General features: G+C 41.3%; 1 protein-coding gene across 2 annotated transcripts in view; it reads left to right on the forward strand.

Moving 5' to 3' along the window:
• trpm3 (transient receptor potential cation channel, subfamily M, member 3) overlaps positions 1 to 19,731 on the forward strand; it is a 156,539-nt gene that overhangs the window by 90,469 nt on the left and 46,339 nt on the right. For both annotated transcript variants that reach the window (XM_078249837.1, XM_078249838.1), the window contains exons 7-8: positions 12,144 to 12,318; positions 13,440 to 13,563. In XM_078249837.1, coding sequence (XP_078105963.1) covers positions 12,144 to 12,318; positions 13,440 to 13,563 — 299 coding nt within the window. The remainder of the gene's footprint in view (positions 1 to 12,143; positions 12,319 to 13,439; positions 13,564 to 19,731) is intronic.

A 19,731-nucleotide genomic window follows, 5' to 3' on the forward strand; every position in this document is an offset into this window, starting at 1 on the left:
TTCTTTTGTTGTCAACATAAAAACAATTTATAATAATTTCCTCTGGGTTTGGGTGACATGAATGCATACATTTGAACATCAGTGCTTATTCAAAAACTGAGGATGTCAGGAGATTGACGGTGCCAAATGGATGCATGATTACAGTGTTGAGAGCAATATTTTGACTCAAATGTTGCCTTTGTCGACACCATTTTTATTCACTTGAGCGCTATGGCTGATGTTCACTGATAGTGACTTAAATGTCACTTAGAATGAAACTGGGCTTTTTTTATTATGAATGTAACCACCACCATATTCCTCCTAACTAGGCATGGGCCGGTTACCGGTTTCAAGGTATACCGCGGTTCGAAAAAAAGTAACGGTTTCAAAACCACTAAAGTTTTCCATCATATCGTTCCTGCGGTATCAACTGTTTTTCATGAGTTGTCAAGGACAGAAAGTGCAGTTTAGAAATCCCTCTCCCTGTGCAATGTGTTCAAAAATAAAATACATTGTGTAGAATAGAAAAAAAGTTGTTGTTTTTACCCAGATATTTCAAAATAATACATTTGAAAGCTGCAATACTGCAATACTGTGAAACGGTGATATTTTTGCTTAAGGTTATCATACCATCAGGATCTCATACCGGCCCATGCCTACTCCTAACCCAGGGGTCTTTAACTTTTTTAGGCCAAGGACCCCTTAGCTGAAAGAGACGGATCATATTGTATAGATATTGTGTAGAATTAGCACAGTGAATCCTTAAGCTTAACTGTATATGTGGCTGGCTACCATAGTGGCTACCTTACCTATAGTGTGCATATCATCAATGTTGTGTACATTTAAAAAATGTTTTTTCCCACAAATTTTACGATTTATCTTTGCTTAATATATGTTGGATTCATATTAATGTATATTTACAGACATCATTTTTGAAAAAAAGAAACTTATCAAAACATAATTTGTCGACCCCCCCCTGCAATTAATCTGAGGACCCCCTAAGGGTTGTGGACCCACTGTTGAAGATCTCTGTCCTCACCCCTTGACTTCGGGGATTTAAGAAATGTCCCTGGGTTCAGCAGGATACACAAATGTACTTCCTCCATGTTCATCATCGAGACATGTGACCCATGGACTTCCCTTTGTCATCCTATGCCTGGACTTATACAAAAGGGGCTGGGAAGGCAAAGGGACGCCCAGTCGTCATACAAGCATCTTGTTAACATGTTATTTCCCCTTTACACTGTTTACTACGGCACAAGGTGCTCCCCGGTGTGTGCAGGTAAGGGCATGCGCAGCCATGGACTTGTTCTGTGGTTGGAAATGTGTACCGAATAAAGGTTGGGGAACTATATAAACGTCATGTTTTTTTTCAAGTAATAGTCTGACCGTCCATATGATGGTTATGTACTCTGCTGTCCCTAATTTAACCAGCATCTGACTAGCTTTAACATATCTCTGGATCCAGCACTAATACTGCTGCCTGGGATCTAATAATGAAACAAGCTGATAGGTGATCATGTGTGCTGTTTATCTGCTGCTGACCATACAGAACACAGAGCTCTCACTCTGACACTAGTCTATATCCACAGAGTTCTACTTCCAGGAATGCTCCGGTGTTGCCGGAAATTGGGTCAGCCCTATGTTCCCACAGCCCTATGTTCCCACTGCCCTATGTTCCCACTGCCCTATGTTCCCACAGCCCTATGTTCCCACAGCCCTATGTTCCCACAGCCCTATGTTCCCACAGCCCAATGGTCCCACAGCCCAATGGTCCCACAGCCCAATGGTCCCACAGCCCAATGGTTCCACAGCCCAATGGTCCCACAGCCCTATGTTCCCACATTTCTAAGAATTATCTTTTTCACTGAAAATTAGGCTCTATGTTTCCATAGTCCTATGTTCCCACATGTCTAAGATTGTTCTTAAAATTAGGCCCTATGTTAGGGTTAGGGTTACATTCCATCTGTAGTCCATTGCTACTGGATAATAGGTTGGGTGTAATTGGCTACCAAATTGGGAGAAAGGGGGATCAAATCTGATACAAATTCATGAAAAAGGAAATGTGGGAACATAGGGCCTAATTTTGGAAAAAAAATCTTAGAAATGTGGGAACTGTGGGAACATAGGGCCTTATTTTGAAAAATATCTTACAAATGTGCGAACATAGGGCTGTGGGAACATAGGCACGCTCCCGCTCCTCAGCTCTCTGCAGTGTAAATCCAGACAGCTAGCTAGACTATCTGTTCAATCTGAGTTTTCTGTTGCATGACTAAAACAACTAACTTTTCAACGTACACGTTCCACAAAAACAAGTTCCTTCCCGAGGCTATTTTGCAGAGGCACCATTGCTCCGTCCGGCGCTTAGCGCCGCCAGTGACGATTGTGATTGGTTTAAAGAAATGCCAGTAAACCAGAGCACGTTTGTCTCCCATCCTGGAATGCTGTGTGGACTAGCCAGACCCTCCTCCGCAGCACTGTGGAGGAAGGTCTGGCAATGCGAGACTACTCTGACACTAACCTTAACCTCCGCGGTGTCTGAGGTTACACTGATAACCACCTTCAACTTTATAACCTACCACTCAGGTTGCCAACAGTTGCTTCTCGAGGTGAAGTGCTGTATTAGACACAATTGACCCATAACCCTAATCAAAATTAATCTAATAACCCTAATAATTCACCAAAGACCATTATTTGCATGATCAATCATGTCTTTATAATATACTGTACCTTGTTGTGCATACACACATCGCCACATATCCTTCGCTACCTTATTCACCTCTGAAGGGTTGACAGACGAGGACCATTTTTTGATTTGATTACCTGTCCACGGTCAATCGAGGAGTGCATCAATTTTCCTCACCGCAGGGCTCCCGTGGGATCCAGGAGTAGTCTGAGCTCCTGTCAAGGAAAGGAGGATAAATGAAGTAAAGAGGAGAAGAACCGTTTAGTTTGAATGGCGTGTGGGTTGGGGACCACACGTAACCACAATCCCCTTTTTTTCACACACACTGCACACAAACACAAGATGAAAGAAGTGTGGTGGATAGATACGTGTCATCTCCCGCTGTGGTATTTCTGTGATGTCTGGGCAATCCTGTAGCTAATCCTACTGTGCCTGTGTGCAATTTTCCATGCATCACCATGTGGGTGCCAGAAATGCTGTAGCAATCAAATTGGCTCTACAATATTATAACACAGTTTTTAAAATACGGGAATCGACTCTTGATATAACAAATGTACCGTATGTGTGTTTTGGTCCGACTACGCTTTGATATTGCAAATGTTTTTAACAAATATTTTAGGTCATGATAATTTTACTGAAACCTTCAAAACCTCATTTTGCACATATTCATTGCACGTCATGACAGCACTATTGGCACCTGTCAGAAGAAGACCTCCTAACTCCACCTTGGTGACAAGACGTGTATTCCCTCTGCATACCTCCAGTCTTCAGGTGTTGCCTCCTGTGGTTTTGTACCCTCTATAGTGGAAAGTGGACAGGAATATCTTACATCCTTGTCCATCAAAATTCATGTGTATATGCAGGTTTTTTAAACACGTATAAACCCACTAAAACAGGCGCTAGACTCCTTTCCCGTGGCCAGTCGACGAGTATTCATGCTTTATTTTCTGACGTGTCGTGTTCGACGTCACAAACGCTCCTGAAAACAGGGTTAGTAAACAGTAGAAAGCAGCATGGAGACATTTCCCTTTTTATTCCTGTTATTTATTCAGTCTCTCTTTTCAATAATAATAATAATAATAATATATTTTATTTATTATAGCGCTTTACATGGTTCTCAAAGGCACTTTACAGTTAAACCAGCACATTTAGCACATTCAAAACTATGAAGCAATAAAACCATCACAATAGTCTTGGGCGGTGCTAAGCGCCGGACGGTGCCTCGCTGCCGCTGCAAAATAGCCTCGGAAATAACTCGTTTTGGTGAACGTGTACGTTTAAAAGTTGTTATAGTCGTGCAACAGGAAACTCAGATTGGACAGATAGTGTAGCTAGTTGTCTGGATTTACCCTGCAGAGATCTGAGGAGCAGTTACCCGTAGTCCTCAGAAGAGTTTAGAATGCCAACACAAAGAAAACAGTGACATCCAGCGGAATTTCCAGCGGCAGCGGAGCAATCACGGCTGTGGAACGTCGTGGATATAGACTAATTCAGTACTGACTTATTTGGGACGCTGTCCAAGCACTGCTAGGCCTCTGACTAACAGAATTTGTGGCCAAGATGACAGAAGTTACCAACAGAGGCGACGCATGTCTTATCGTCACTGTGGAAAAGGGGCAACAATTATGGGTGTTCACCTGGGTCATATGTTTCCATCACTGCCGATCAGATCTGAAGCCAATAAATACCCGCAGATTGTAACCCTTTCCCACTGCAGACAAAAGTCAGATGTTAGTGGTTGAAAGTAGATTTTCTGACCAGTGGGAAATCTGTATAAAGGAACGCTCTTGTTGTGGGTAAACAAAATAAATGGCTTAAGAGAGGAAACTGGGGTTGTAAGGCTGTAAATATGGGGGATGGACTACAGCCAGCGCATTCACACGCTAGAGTAAAGGCTCAGCGCTGTGCCCTGCCATACATGCATGGCTCTCTTGTGACTTGTTCAGCCAGGCGTGGTTTAGCTTGATAGAACATGGAGAGAGATGCAGATGCAACTGAGCCTGGATAACTGTGACAATAATTCAGCTTAGGCAGCACAGGACGCTTCACATGCAAACAGAGGGACAGAGTTCATAACCAGTGATCGTGAACATGCAAAATCATATACAATTTTTATACTCATTTATGGTCTTTATTAAGGTCTCACACACAGGGACTTTTTTTTTCTATTCAACTCCTCCTTACCATCTCCTGAAGCTGGCAGACATTGTCAAAAATCTATAAAATGATTGGCACCATTCAGCACAACTCACTCAATCGCCGCCTAGCTCTTTTGACATGTCTCCATAATGCTTTTTAATCACACACCTGCCCCAGAGAGATGACAAGAGGAAGAAAGGAGAGTGAGAAAATGAGAGACATAGAAAAGGGGTTGAGGTTGAGCAGAGAAGGAAGAGAATAATATGAAGCGCAAAGGAAGTGTGAGAATGCAGCTGTCGAGGATGCAGGCAATGAGACGAGATATTACCTTGAGGTGTCTTCACTGAAAAAAGAGGAGGAAATTGGGAAAAAGGCAGCAAGAGAAAATGTGCGTGAAAAAATGAGAAAACCCTGCATCTTATTCACTCACACTTGTTTGTTTTACACGTGCAAATCTTGAATTGGATGCAGATGCCAGGTCAGAAGAGGAAATAAAGCTATTAATTTGTGTAGGTTTAGATAAAGTCTGCAAGAATGAATGAATGAGGCACCTTGAGTTAAGTCACTTGGAATATTAAAATAGGCGCAAAAATACGTTGGATATCAAATGTGTGCGTAGGTGTAGGGCAGGCATGTATGCATTTTTTGTCTACTGTGTAACCTTCATTGACCCCCCTATGGCATTGCTTTCATTAATCATAGCATAGCCAAAAGATGAATTAGCTCTTGTAATTGAATCCAGACGCCATAAGGTCTTGCATTGCAGACTAGCTGCGACATTGTGACCTCCACCATGGAGCAGCCAATACAGAAGAGATTATAGTTAAACTATGGTACATGGGAAGCCAAGAGAGTAGAAATACTCTTCTTTCAAGCACTATAAATATCTGGACAAACTCTTGATTTTTTCAAATCGTCGCTTTCGGGCAGAAATATTTCGTCATTGTAACTGTTTTTCATAAATCAATGCTGATGGTTACCCTTTACGTCTGTCTGTGGGTTTTACAAACATTTAAAAATTAACGAAGCCATTTCGTCTGACTTTGTCTAAGGTAAATAGCTCAATAAATTAGCCTTTTTTATATCCTGAAAAACAACACTTATGGACGAGGTTTTTCCCACCAAAAGCGCCAAAATATAGCTTATCATATCGCCCCTTTCTTACGCTGTCCAACTGTGTGACCACTGGATTACTTGGTGCCTCTTGTTCTTTGACACATATCACACAGCTGCAGTTTCACAGTTTGAATTTAGCTTAGAAATGTCACCCTGTGGTGAATGTGACTATAGCCATCAAAGCACAAACAACAGGAAAATATTATGCAGTAAAGCTTGTAAATTGTGCCCTACAAAAATGAATATTCCAAACCCAGTTAGATATTTGCAAGTGGTGATGCCGCGTTGATGACTGGTTAAATCAGGGGGGATGAAATGACTCTGTGGGAGTGGATCAGTAGGTAAAATAATTGCGGGAGAATAAGCGTACAGAGACAGCATGGGGACAGTTGAAGTCATTGGGGGTAAGGTGTGTTCGTACACAAATGGATACATAAACCTGTCAAAAAGATAAAATTGCATGGCCAGAGTGTTCCACCCTGTGGTGGAGAGAGAACAGAGCCAGCCATTGTTGGATACGAGACTTGCTCCAGGTATAGTTCCAGGTTGACGTTGAGGATGTGCATAGATGACAACATGTTACGTGGTGTGGAAAGAATTTGAGTGTATGATCAGTAGTGTGAACTGTGGTTAAATGTCATTTGGGAAACTAGGAGTGGTAAAATAACCCAGTGATGGTTAGAGACGTATGCACACTATTAAACAAATTCTAGACAAACAGCAACGTTTTTATTTTTTTACCAATTGTTTATTTTTAACTGTGATTATGGGCTATACTATAAACCTGACTTAACTGCATTCCAGCATTTCCAATCTCACTGATTGGCTGGAGTGAGAGTCAAAACAAGGAGATGTATTTACAACTACCCAGGGGACTGGGGGGTGGGGAGGGGACTGTAGCATGTCAGACGTGATGACATGTTTGCTGTTGCTTTTAGGGGAAATTTAAAGTCAGTGCAGACCATAGACTGTATAAAAAGATGGACGGCGCGTCTCCACTTCCTCCCACTGTACAAAACTGAAGCCAAGCTATCCCGGATACGGGTGTTAACATCTTGTCATTTTGGAGCCAGAGTCTGCGCATGATACTTCATCCCATTTTTATACCCTCAAATAACTAATAAAATCTATCAGAAAAATGAACACGTGAATAAACATCAGCGTGATCAGAACTTCTTCTCTTTCTTGAAATAAGGATGGCTTGTTTAATAATTAACGCTTATGAATGATGTGCACACACGGAGAACTCATCGTAACCAAGGTTGTCTTGACTACTACTTAGGATCCACATCTGTGTAAGGTCATCTGGTATATATCATAGACTGGATACAAAGATGGACGACCCGTCTCCACTTCCCAACTCCAACTTTACAAATTAATTTTGGAGCCAGAGTCTGCGCAGTAGTGACCGGTCCCGCCCATACACCCCACCAGCCAATCGTGAGTCAATCCCAGCTGTCAATCATGACGTTTCACCCCATTTTATAGCATCAAATAACTAATAACAACCAAACTTATCAGAAAAATTAACACTTGAACAAATAGCGTGATCAGAACTACTTCAAATGACAGAAACCTTTGGGAAGAACTTTTTTCACCTGTACTTTGATTTTTTTGTTTGGCCCATGTCCCATCCGCTCACATGGAGGGGGCTGGATTTATGACCTGTACCGAAGTCAAATAAGTTGAAACAATGTTGTGCACATCCACGTAGTTGCTGGTGCACAATATTCAAAGAAAGTGAGTGAAGTCCGCGCAACAGCTGAATGCTGTGGAAAAATACTTTAATTGTGCAAATAAGGCACACACGACGTTTCGGCCGACAATGTGGCCTTCCTGTACTTCAGCCAGCCACCAGGGGGCGATCCAGATGTTTTGGCTTCACTAATACAGTCTATGCATCAACCCCTAGTGCAGAGAATCATACGTTTCTGTGTATATGCATATGTATAGGTATGTATGTAAATATATATTTTATGCTCTATTTTTGAGGCGTGTATATATCTGTACGTACTGTCTCTTTAAAATAAAATAAAAAAATGTGATCAGAAAAAATTAAAGTACATAGTCAAATAAGTTTTGGCAAGGACAAGTCAAACTTATTTTTTGTCATATGAGAATCTAAATTAAAAAAAATAGTAAACTGAGACCCCATTTTTACAAGTATCTTGTATCAGAGTAAAATCTGGATGACATACTGATTAATACACTTTCATTGGACTTTATTTCACTTTGTGGGATAATACATTGTCTATAGAAAAAGCAGGTTAACAGTTTTTGAACAAACAAACATATATACAACTATACAAGCTTCAGCGCCAACAAAATGAGACTTCCATACGTGATTTGTTTCATGGAGAGAGCTCTCGCAGAAGCACATACACACAGACTTGCATTCACGCCAACACACAAAGCAATGCGGTAAAATTCCTTTAACCCCAATTTGCCAGTTGTAAATGTATTTTCCTGACCAACGACGCCATTCATGATTAATTCTCTCTGGCTCATGGCCTTGGAAACACTACAGCTCGACTAAAATTACTGGGGGGAAAAGGGTGACACAGACCATCTGATTTAATTTGAATTCCTTTGAGTTTGCCCTTTTAATTTGCCGTACCACTTGACTTTTTTTTCCCGTCGCTTATCGAGTCATGTTGCATTCCCGGATCTGATGTTTCCCATCTGCTTTTGTTGTTTGCTAAGGATAAGGATGTTTGTGTGTGTTTCATTTTTTTCTTAAAGTGTGAGTTGGGCGGGGGGGTGGGGTGCGAAGACAACTACCCACATACTGTAGCACACCTCCTCCAGTCATGCTGATACTAATTGGATACATGCAAGGACAAACGCGGACACTTTCACAAACCCACGTACACAGACACACACACGCACACACACACACACACACACACACACACACACACACAGAACATGAGTCATTGCTCGATCCTTAATTAGGAACATTTAAGCACATTATGGGTGTCTCGCTTACACGCTCCTCTTTCCCATACTAATTCCTTCTTCTGCTCGTTGCTTCCTCATCTCCCAGGCTGGATAAATATAGAAAGTTGTGGCCACGGAGTCTCATCAACCACCTCTCTTCTTTTTCCTGTGCCTCTTTCACACCGTTTAACATAAGTTTCCCTCCTGAGAAATACTGGTTTAAACTATGTCTGAGATACAGAGAGACAAGGGAGAGAGTAGGGGTTTGGAGATTGTGTTATCTGATGCGTTGGAGTGTGTGAATGGTGCATGGACACAGTCATTACAAGAATAGGGGGGTGGAAATGCTGAATCTGTTGAGAGAGACAGTACAGAGTGTATAGGGTATATATTGTGTAGAGTGTGTATTTTATCAAATAACCTATCCACAGAATATACTGTGAACTGCATCCCCCCCCCCCCCCATGTGGGACTCAAGTGTTTATCTTGATAATTAAAAATCCAATTTAGCTGTTGATAAAATCACCGACGTAGTAGCAGATTGATAGAAACAGAGGTAGGTCCGAGACGTCTATTCTCAGCGTAATTCTCACCCTTTTTCCACCAAAACACAAACAACTCACTTTGCACTGCCTCATTTACTGTAAAGGAGCCTCCCACCACTTTGAGCCTCTCCTCCTTCCCGACCTCCACCCCTAGGAGAGACTTTAAATATATATACAGTATACTTTTTTAAATAGGACTTTTTTTAATCCTGTCAGCGCAACTGTCAGTTAGGAATATACTGTATATTGTATGTGTATCTGTAAAAGTTGCAAAGAAACTCCCGCACACTGTCTAACTTGCAAAGATAAATGTAATAGTTGGCAACCTTTCAGTACTAGTATTTTACACTTTATACTGTATGGAGAGTCCACTGCACAACAGTGTTGTACTTTGGCAGAGAAAACAATTGGTAAACTCCAGTAAGAAGGATTGCATCTTCACTAAAAAATTGCTAAATACGCTAACAGACTCCAACTATGAGTTTACATTTCCATCTAGAACAATAGGTGTTCTTCTGAAAGTGCCCACTCATGTAACCACTCTGCATGTGTTCAGCTACTTAGTGTTTTATTTGACATAAAGGGAGAATTCAGACCACAAAATCCGCCTCCACAGATAAGATAATTCAAAGGACTCTGAGCTTTCTAACAATCACAGGGTAAATAAAAAAAAAAAAAAAAAAAGTATAAAATTGCAAGTTTCACTACTGTAGAAGCAGCAGTTGGCAGAGCGTTAACACTGCTATGTTTAGGGCTTCAATTCCTTGTTAAGCCCCCAGATACAGCACTGGACTGTGTGACTTTTTTTTTTTTTTAGTGGCAGCCCTAATTGAAATTCAGTTCATGTCCTGTCCATGGATCCAGAAAAACTTTACAAAAATACATTATACTACAAATGTCTAACTAAAAAGATTTGTGCATTTTGTGGGCATCACACAAAGAGAAATTAGTCATTGAATTATCACAATTTGTAACCATTAGGTCCAGTAAAGATTATTTTGGTGCTATTTATTTGCGTTAAAGGGCACTCACAGGAAGAAACAGGAGAAATGTTTTTGCGCATGTGCACTGGACTGACAGCTTTAATTGGAATGAATGGGCTGCCATGTTTTGATACATTGAAGTTCCCACAGCAATGAATACAGTAGTCAAAGCCCTCATCTGTTACTCAGAAAAACGAACTGTAAATGAGAGGTCAAAAGCCATCCTAAAATGTGCCCGCTGTTTTGGGGTAGGCTGGCAAATGAGAATTTTATTTCATTTGTGGTTTATTGTTGTGTGTGTGCCTCTATCTGTGTGTGAGTGTGTGCGTGTGCGTGTGTGCATGCATGCTACCAATTAGCCATGGCACAGCTGTGCTTTGCTCCTCATCTGCTCCTCACGAGTCATCAATATCAATGCTTGATCTGACACAACTGCAAGCTCACACACATGCAGGTAACGGCAAAAAAATAGACATCCAAAAGAAATGGAAGAATCAGTTACAAAATGCAAGTTATTAGTCTGCTTCTCTCTCACATTCAGCTTTGCTGATGTATGGTCGCGTGATGCTTTGTGGCACAGTGACGTTTTACCTCTTTCAAGTAGGCAAGGCCCCTAAAATATTCTCGTTATGTAACTGTCCCTGTTGCAAGGCCGCAAGAGGCTGTATGAGGCAAAGCGTAATGGTGTTGGGTTGGCTCCTGAATGTTTGCTTGTGTGTGTGTGTGTGTGTGTGTGTGTGTGTGTGTGTGTGTGTGTGTGTGTGTATGTGCATATGGAGCACGCATCTGTATGCGCTCGTCTTCCTGCGTGTTTGAGAGACAGACCGTGGTTTCTCCTCTGTGAATTATGCAGACCAGGATGAGGGTGCAGGGCGGGGAAGTTCCGGCAGTTACACAGCTTTTGAATTAGAAGAGTCAAAACGCAACCAGCAGAAAACACAACAGCATGAAACAAAATGGGAGGGAGAGGAAGAGAAAGGAAAGAAGAAAAAAAAGGAAAGGAAGTGAGACAAAGAGCAGAAGAAGCCATGATGAGGGGAGGAGGGTTTAGGAAATGGATTGGACTGAGATCACTAAAAGGGGAAAGAACATAAGGGGGTGTAAGAGAGATCGGGACTCTGGGGTTGATAGGGTTTGTGGTTTCTTTCAGGCGATGTTGAGTGGTATAATGAGAAATAGAGTACAGACAGGAAAGAAGAAGCAGGAAAAGACAGCAACACAAGCAGGAATAGGGCAGGGAATTGGCGATACCTTTCATATCTACAGTAACTTCTCCTGTACATAGTCTCACCGTGTGCACAAAAACTCAACCTGCCAATTATGCATAATTACCCCAAATAGCATGTGATTAGCAGGAAAGGAGCCATTTTGTGTGGAACAGTGGAGAGGTTTATCAGTGAAAGTCTTTCTATCTCTCGCGCGCGCACACACACACGCACATGTCCATGAAACAGGAACAAAGCAGAAGGAACAAAGTGGGCTGGTTATTTTTGGTGCTTTTTTTTTTTAAACCTCCCTGCTTTAATTAGAAAGTGTTCAGTGTCTTGACAGTACAGTCATGAGACATCACAGTTGTCACATTTGCACCTTGTTAACACATTAAGATCTATTTTTTTCTTCTTCTATTAATAGATCAAGTATTGCTGATGTTAACGTCCTCATTCACATTTCTGTTCCTTTTTCTGTGTTGTTAATCCCCGTTTTCCTTCCTACATTCCCTCTCCACCTCCTGCTCCCACTTGTTTCCGTGTGCAGGTATTGGTCAGGGTGTGCCGGTGGTGGCTCTGATCGTAGAGGGAGGCCCTAATGTGATCTCCATTGTGCTAGAGTACCTCAGGGACACACCTCCCGTCCCTGTGGTGGTGTGTGACGGCAGCGGCAGGGCCTCAGACATCTTGGCCTTCGGACACAAGTACTCCGAGGAGGGAGGGTACGCACTCACACGTGCACATCATGCTCTAATCCAAAGACAAACGCTTACTAACACAAACTTTATCCAATGTGGAAAATGTTGTTTGTAATCAGAATTTCCAATAGTTCGAGTTTTTATTATTAAAGTGCCTAAGATTGAACATAACAAGCGTACAATTTCATGTATACTGTACATGACGGCAACAATGTCATTCTGCAGATACGCTTCTTTTGGAAAGAGAAAGGTAAACTTGATTCAAGAACTTGCAAAAATGTTAAATTTTCTAACATTAAAAACACAGTAAACACTTTTTGTTTATATTCCTCATAAGGCACACAATGCATTAAGAATTGCTTTTACAGCTTTATACTGTATACTGGTTAAGATTCTGCAGAATCCGCAACCGAATACCGAATCCTAATCCCATCCTCAGTCCATTAACACATAAACACATTAATGAAGTAAACAAATGGTTAACACAAGTTCTTAGCTGTGACTGTCCTTCCTTTGCCGTACCTGAAGTTGCTGCATTTTGCCTGCTGTCTGTAGATTCCTTCATGCACAACTCATATTCTTTCGGATGTTTCATACGCAAATGTATTAACAGCGGTGATGTTGTGTATTGTTTAGGGTCCTCGCCACCACGAGACAAATCGGCATTGCAGATTGAACAAGTAGCTCAACTTGAATGGCCTTCTTTTGCCTGAAAGTACTGCCAAACAAAAAAAAACATTTTCACTTTCTCACAGCCTGCTGCATTAAACGGTCCACCTACGTAAACACCTTCCCGTAATCAACTGCGGCGTCATTACGTCGACCAGCGTATCGCGCGTAGTGAAAGCATAGGGTTCGATTTGTTGGAAAAAAATTCTAAGGTTCGGCAGAAACCGAACCCCCGTCAAAAAGCCCAATATTCGGCCGAAGCCGAATCCTGGATCCGGTGCATCCCTATTGTATACCCAGTTACAGATGAAGGTAAACCTGCAGAGACAGTAGTGCAGAGAGCCCCAATCAACCTTGGTTTCACTTACTGACAAACAAATCTAATTTGCCTGCTTTCCCCTAAACTGCTTTATTGTCCTTAGCTCTATCTATCCCTGTTCCTGACACACTCTTTCTTTCCCTCGTTATCTCTGCAGCATAATAAACGAGACTCTACGAGACCAGTTGCTCGTGACCATCCAGAAGACTTTCACCTACAGCCGCACACAGGCGCAACATCTGTTCATCATTCTGATGGAGTGCATGAAGAAGAAGGAGCTGGTGAGTGTCACTTTCATACACGTGCACATACACATGCCAGCCGACACACGTGCACATACACCTATTTGCAAATGCAGAAAAAAAGCAAACGTATGAGCAGTATGTACACAAAACATTCAAGCACTGACAGACTCACATTAGTCGGGATTAATAGAAGTACATTTCCAAGAACTTGCTTGACATCCCGCGCGTGGCTCACCTGCTGGATGTCCCTAACCTTCCGCTCTGTGTGTATTGCTGTTGCTGAAACTCTGTTCTCTTCGGGAAACAACAACAGACTTCAAGCTACCAAGCTACACACTGAAAATGGAAAGAACATTTGTACGTGCAACAAGGCAGGCCTGCTTGGTTCTTTCGGGGAATGATTGTAAAGATTTACAAAGAATATGTTTACAGCATTCACTGTCTTACTGGGACATTTTGGAACAGATTGACGGGATTTGCTATAAACAAAATACACACGGTGATACACTGGTGTATGAGCAAATGAGGTTAGACCAAGTATCCAGCTAATTTTGGTAGCTCACGTTACTGCATTGTGAGAACAGTTAACTTAAATTTTATGTGGCGTTTTCTTTTGCGGGGTGCAAATGTTCCACCAAAACAAGTAGACAGACAGACACACACACACACACGCACACACGCACGGACGCACACGCACGCACACACACACACACACACACACACACACACACACACACACACTAATAACAGTAATCATTAATTTAAGCTTTGATGTCTCTGCTGTATAAAGAAATGAAAAATATGTGAGGGAGGAACAAATAGTTTTGTCAATTGCAACTTGCTCATCACGGAACTTTTATTGAAGCAATTATTAGCCCATCTTTTATTCATGACATGTAATGTTAAGTGGATGTAAATGTATTCAGATGACATTGGGGACCAAATGGCCTCCATCTTGAGACTCTGTACCCCTTTGACAGTGTTTAATTCTCAGTCCCTTTAGAACACTGTCAGTCACATGAAACCAACCTGTTATTAATGCTGTTGAATGCTGTAATTGTAGAGGTGATTTGTATTTATGTACAAACGTATTTGTGTGTGTGTGTGTGTGTGTGTGTGTGTGTGTGTGTGTGTGTGTGTGTGTGTGTGTGTGTGTCTGCATATGTTTATCGTGGTATATTTGATCACAGTAGCAGGGGGTATGATGCTTTCTTGCCACAGTCATACATGGCACATACATTGTGATGGAAACTGCGCACCACAGCAGTGCATGCAAACACCCACACACAACCTTACACTCAGTCACAAGATAATAGCGTAACACATCCTTTATGATCCAAACAAACAGCTAGCAGCTTCTACTGTATCTTAGCTTTGCAGCCACACTAGCTTATTTACTACTTGGTTGCTCTCGTCTCAGCTCACTTTGAACATAGCATTCAATGTCTTTTGTAGGAGAGGGGAATATTCTCCAGATCAGTGACTGTTGGTACTGGTGGCTGCCAGTGGCATTTTGCTAATAATTTGTAATTAGTAACACACACACACATACACACACACACACACACACACACACACACACACACACACACACACGCACACACTAGCCTTATTTTATCACTTTCTGTTTAAAGTAGTGCTGAGCTGGAATTCAGTTTAGCGTCTTCAAACATGATGGCTGGGATATTTAAAATGACTCAAGCAGATATTCTATATATCTATCATGTGATAGATTTCTCTTTTTCCCTATAGATTTCCCTGTTTGTCAAAAAAATACTGTTGGTTAATCATTTTACTACATTAATCATGTGTTACTACTTAACAGTTGTAACTAGGGGTGCACGATTCAGAAAATGTCACCATTCGATTCAATATCGATATTGATTTTTAGGCTCAAGATTCGGATTCAAAATCGATTTTCGATTAAAAAACGATTCACGGTATGTAAACGTAGTTACTTTTTCCATGTGATTGCAGTAGACATGCAATTAAAAAAAAAATATGAATCGATTTTTGGAATTCTAGGAATCGATTTTGAATCAGTAGAGCTTGAATCGCACACCCCTAGTTGTTACACACGGAGTCACACACAAAAATCTAAATAATGTACACACGCACAGCCAAACACACAGAAACATGCACACAAACAGTACACATAGTATTTTGCAGGCAGCCCTGCATTGGCCATGGCTGTGCAGCGTGTAAGTGGATTGATTGTGTCAGCGGGGTTCCAGTGGCTGACTGATGCTCACACTGATGGATCTTCTGAACACAATACACGAGAGCAGAACAATGTCTGAATCATTCAGCAGGAGCAGCTGTACAAGCCAGATAATCTGAAGCTGCCTCTCTCTTAACTTAAAATAAACTGTTTTCACTGCAGTACTGAAATGGAGCACTGAAAGTGTATTTTGGCAATATTATAAAAGTGCACCAACTCTGTTTCACCCTTGAGTTTAATATCCCTATGTGAAACTCAGGCTTTTCTCAGAAGAACCATACTGCAGTCAGGAGTGCCCATACACCATGCACCAGTCTCAAAAAGCCAGCGTTAATTATGGTTTGGAGAAAGAGCTTTCTGGCACCTATCTCGTTCTCACAGAGATAGTTTCACCTGCCTCCTATTTATCAGGCTGATAGTTATCACAGGGGTTACCTCCTTATCGCACTCAGAAAGCCACAGATTGGAGTGCGTATGCGTGTTTGATTGGAGAGGAGGAACTGTAAGGTGAAATTAAAAATGAGAATGAGCAAAAGACAGAGTTCCTATTGTGCCATGCTAAGCCGGAAACCAAAAGTGGACCAAACGCGTAAACCAGAACATGTATGGCCTATCTCATATTTCACTTTTAGTGCTCTGGGGAGTCCTCTCTGCTTGTTCACCATCCTCCTCGTGCAACCTGTGTAAAAGCCACTCACTTGACCCCAGATCAGACTGAATCACTTTTCAAATCTCAAATATTCAAATGCTGCAGGACAACTCGGTAAAAGTAGTACACTGCTGGGAGGGGTATTATATACATACGGTGAAATTAAATCAGGATGTGAGCATAGTGTTTTCTGGCCCCGAATCACTGCAGTAGTACACCATGTTGGGTCTTTGCCGGACTGGATTTCTAAACTTGTTTTTTGTCCCCACTTAGGGTCAAAAATGGTCCTGCATGGTTACAAAAGCTGTTCATGTCCCAGTAAACTAACTACTGTTTACATGGTATTCTGTGTTGTACTGTGGTGGGAACTTATGCCTACATGTACTGGCAGTAGCTGTGCAGGATCGATGAGTTTGCAATATTTACACTGGAGACTAAAGATGAACAGACATTGCAGCGGAATTACTTGTATTTCTTCTGTCACCCTATGAAAAGTTAATTCAACACACTCTTGATGACAGGAGTGTAACTTAGACTCGAGACGTTGTGACGTTGCAGCTAATACCTAATATAAGGGATGCAGTTAAAACCATATTAGTTGTATAGTACCCGTTAGGGATGTAGCAATACACTCAACTCACATTTCGATATAATTCGTGATTTTAAGTTCCCAGTAAGATTTTCTCATGATTTTTTAACAGAATGAGCTGCAGACAAATGACTGAAAAAGCTGCCTTTATTTCTATAAACTGTGCACAACAACAGGTGTGTCCTCTTATCAAAAGTGCAACTGAAATTGCATTTTATCTTAAATAACAAAAATGAAATAAAAAATTAACAATAAGATTTTTTTACACAAATCCCACATCAAAAAAACTAAATAAATAGAAGAAAAAAATCTCTTCAAATAAATAAACTAAGAGAACGTAGTGAATTGTTACGTCCCTAGTACTTGTACTACTATCCCATAGCAATTATACACACGAGGTTACCCTTGTATACCAGGTCAGGAGCAGGGTCATAAAACTGTTACGTCGACTCATTCCCATTGGCAGCAAATGTGGGTTTTTCCGGGGTCTGTGCAGCGGTCCGAAAGGGGACAAGTGTGTAAGAGAAAGAGAGACAATGAGAGTGTGTCTTTGTGCGCCAGATCCCCTGTGCTTTGTTTTTTTTTTTTCTGGCTCTGTAGCAGGGAAGCCACAGAGTAGGAGGAGAACAAAAAAAAGACTAAAAGTGAGTGTGTCTGCTTAAGAGGGCTAGTGAAGTGAAGGAGGAAGACTAAAGAAAGGATGTGTCTAGCTTTTTCCTTATTTTCAGGATGTTGGTTTATTCATGAAGACATTTTGTGCTTCAGTTATTCCCCCTGTTGCCTCAGCTTTGTTTATCATACTCAGGGCTGTTTGTGCTATATATCAAGAGGCAATAAACTTGCACTGAAATATAGCCTATATGAACGTGTTATTATCCTTGTTTTAACAAAAGTGGAAGACGCGGTTGTCATAGCCATTTTCTGCTTAAATACTGTATGTCATTTCAAGATGCCACATGATGAAATTTAACATTTTTACGTTGCTGTGAAGTCAGTCAAAACTCAAAAGTGCTCTTTGCAGCTACAAACAATAGTGCCAATTATCTGCTTTATGCTTTCATTTGGTCTAATTTAAGAGTGTGCTGGATCATCTCCCAGAACTGTGATTGATGATAGATTTTTAAGTTCCAAGTCGGAGGGGGGAGGGAAGGGAAATACTGCAATTGCGAAGCTAATCAATGAATAACGTGCAAGCTCTTGACTTTTACTTCGGGGTAATAGATGTAAAGTATAGAGATGGTGTGCATTACAAGTGCAATGAAAGGGAATATTAAAAGAAACCATAGGCCACATTTGTATCAGTTTGTGTACAGTAGATGATGAGGGTAATTATCCTCCTTGTATGTTCACATCACTTATATTGTTCCTTTTATCACTTCACCATAATGGTGGAACAGTTTCATATAAATGTCAAACAAGCACACTGAAAAGACTGCCGGCTACGTGTGAACCAGTGCCTTTAAATATCATCAAGGGCTCTTTTTTTTTTTTTTTTTGCTAGAAATGTGTAAATCCAATTAAAAGAAAAGTGCCTCTTTAGACCTCCGCCTCCGTTTTTTCTCTCAGTGCCTCGCTCTTTATCTGTGATGGAGGGGGGCACGATGACTGACCTGGAATCCCCCAGCTCGGTATGAATAATTGAGTGTAGAATAGTCCTCATATGTTTAATTTGGATTAAATATTGAGGAGGAACCAATGTTCCTCCGCCTCCCTGAGAAGAGAAACGAAGAATGAGTGTTCCGAAGATGAGGAGAGCTAAAGAAAGACTTAAATGGACCATGAGGGAGTGTGTGAGGGACAGATGGAGGGGGAGGAAATAAGACAAGAAGTAAGAGAAGGGGTTTGAGTGGAGAGCCAATGTAAAAATGAGGTACAGTGTGTCGCAGTGAGCTACAGAGACAATTCCTTGTGACAATTCCTTATCAGCAGGGCAGTTTATCAGTTTTTAAAATTTCATGAATAGAGACTCTTATTTCTCTCTTTCATCTGCTTTGGCTGCGGCCTGTTAGTTTATGGTTTATCCCATACAATAATAAATATGTATCTACATATTTTATGTTCAATGGTAGCATTTCAGAGGGTGCATTGTGTGTGTGTGTGTGTGTGTGTGTGTGTGTGTGTGTGTGTGTGTGTGGAGTTTGCCATGTGCCTTGTACAGTATGTTATGCCTGTTAAATGGAGATGAATGTTTCCAATCAGCTTGGCTCACTGCAGCGTGAAGAACAGTTTTCTGATCCTCTTCTTAGCATGTGGCTTAGCGTCTCTGAAGATCCCAGTCACACTGAGAAAGATTGCACTGCCTTTCATTTTTCATTTTTCTCATATCCGTCTTGAATTTGTCAACACCATGTCTCCCTCCCTCTGTCTTCCTTTGATTTACACATGCTTCCTCTTTCCTTCCGTCTCACATGTATTCTCCCGCATGTATCCTCCCGATCTCTGCCTCCACTCGTCTGCCTCTCGTTATCGTTCCCGCTCTTTTCCTCTCTCCTCCTATTCTTGTCAACAGAGAGATGGAGCGTGACGGACACGAGTCATGGCCCTGTCCCTTGCATGTTGACCTCTGATGATGATTGTCAGTGTAGAGGCCAAAATACATTCAGCATTTTAAGATACAGTATCTTAAGATACAGAATTACCTAAGCTACAGTATTAACCAAGCACATCGAAAATGTAATGTACTACAGATGGGCGAGTTTATGCCATGAGTAAAAATGAGTGTTAAACTTGTTTGCTTACATAAAA

This window comes from Sander vitreus, chromosome 5, assembly GCF_031162955.1.
Source record: "Sander vitreus isolate 19-12246 chromosome 5, sanVit1, whole genome shotgun sequence".
In the NCBI taxonomy this organism is placed as follows: Eukaryota; Metazoa; Chordata; class Actinopteri; order Perciformes; family Percidae; genus Sander; species Sander vitreus.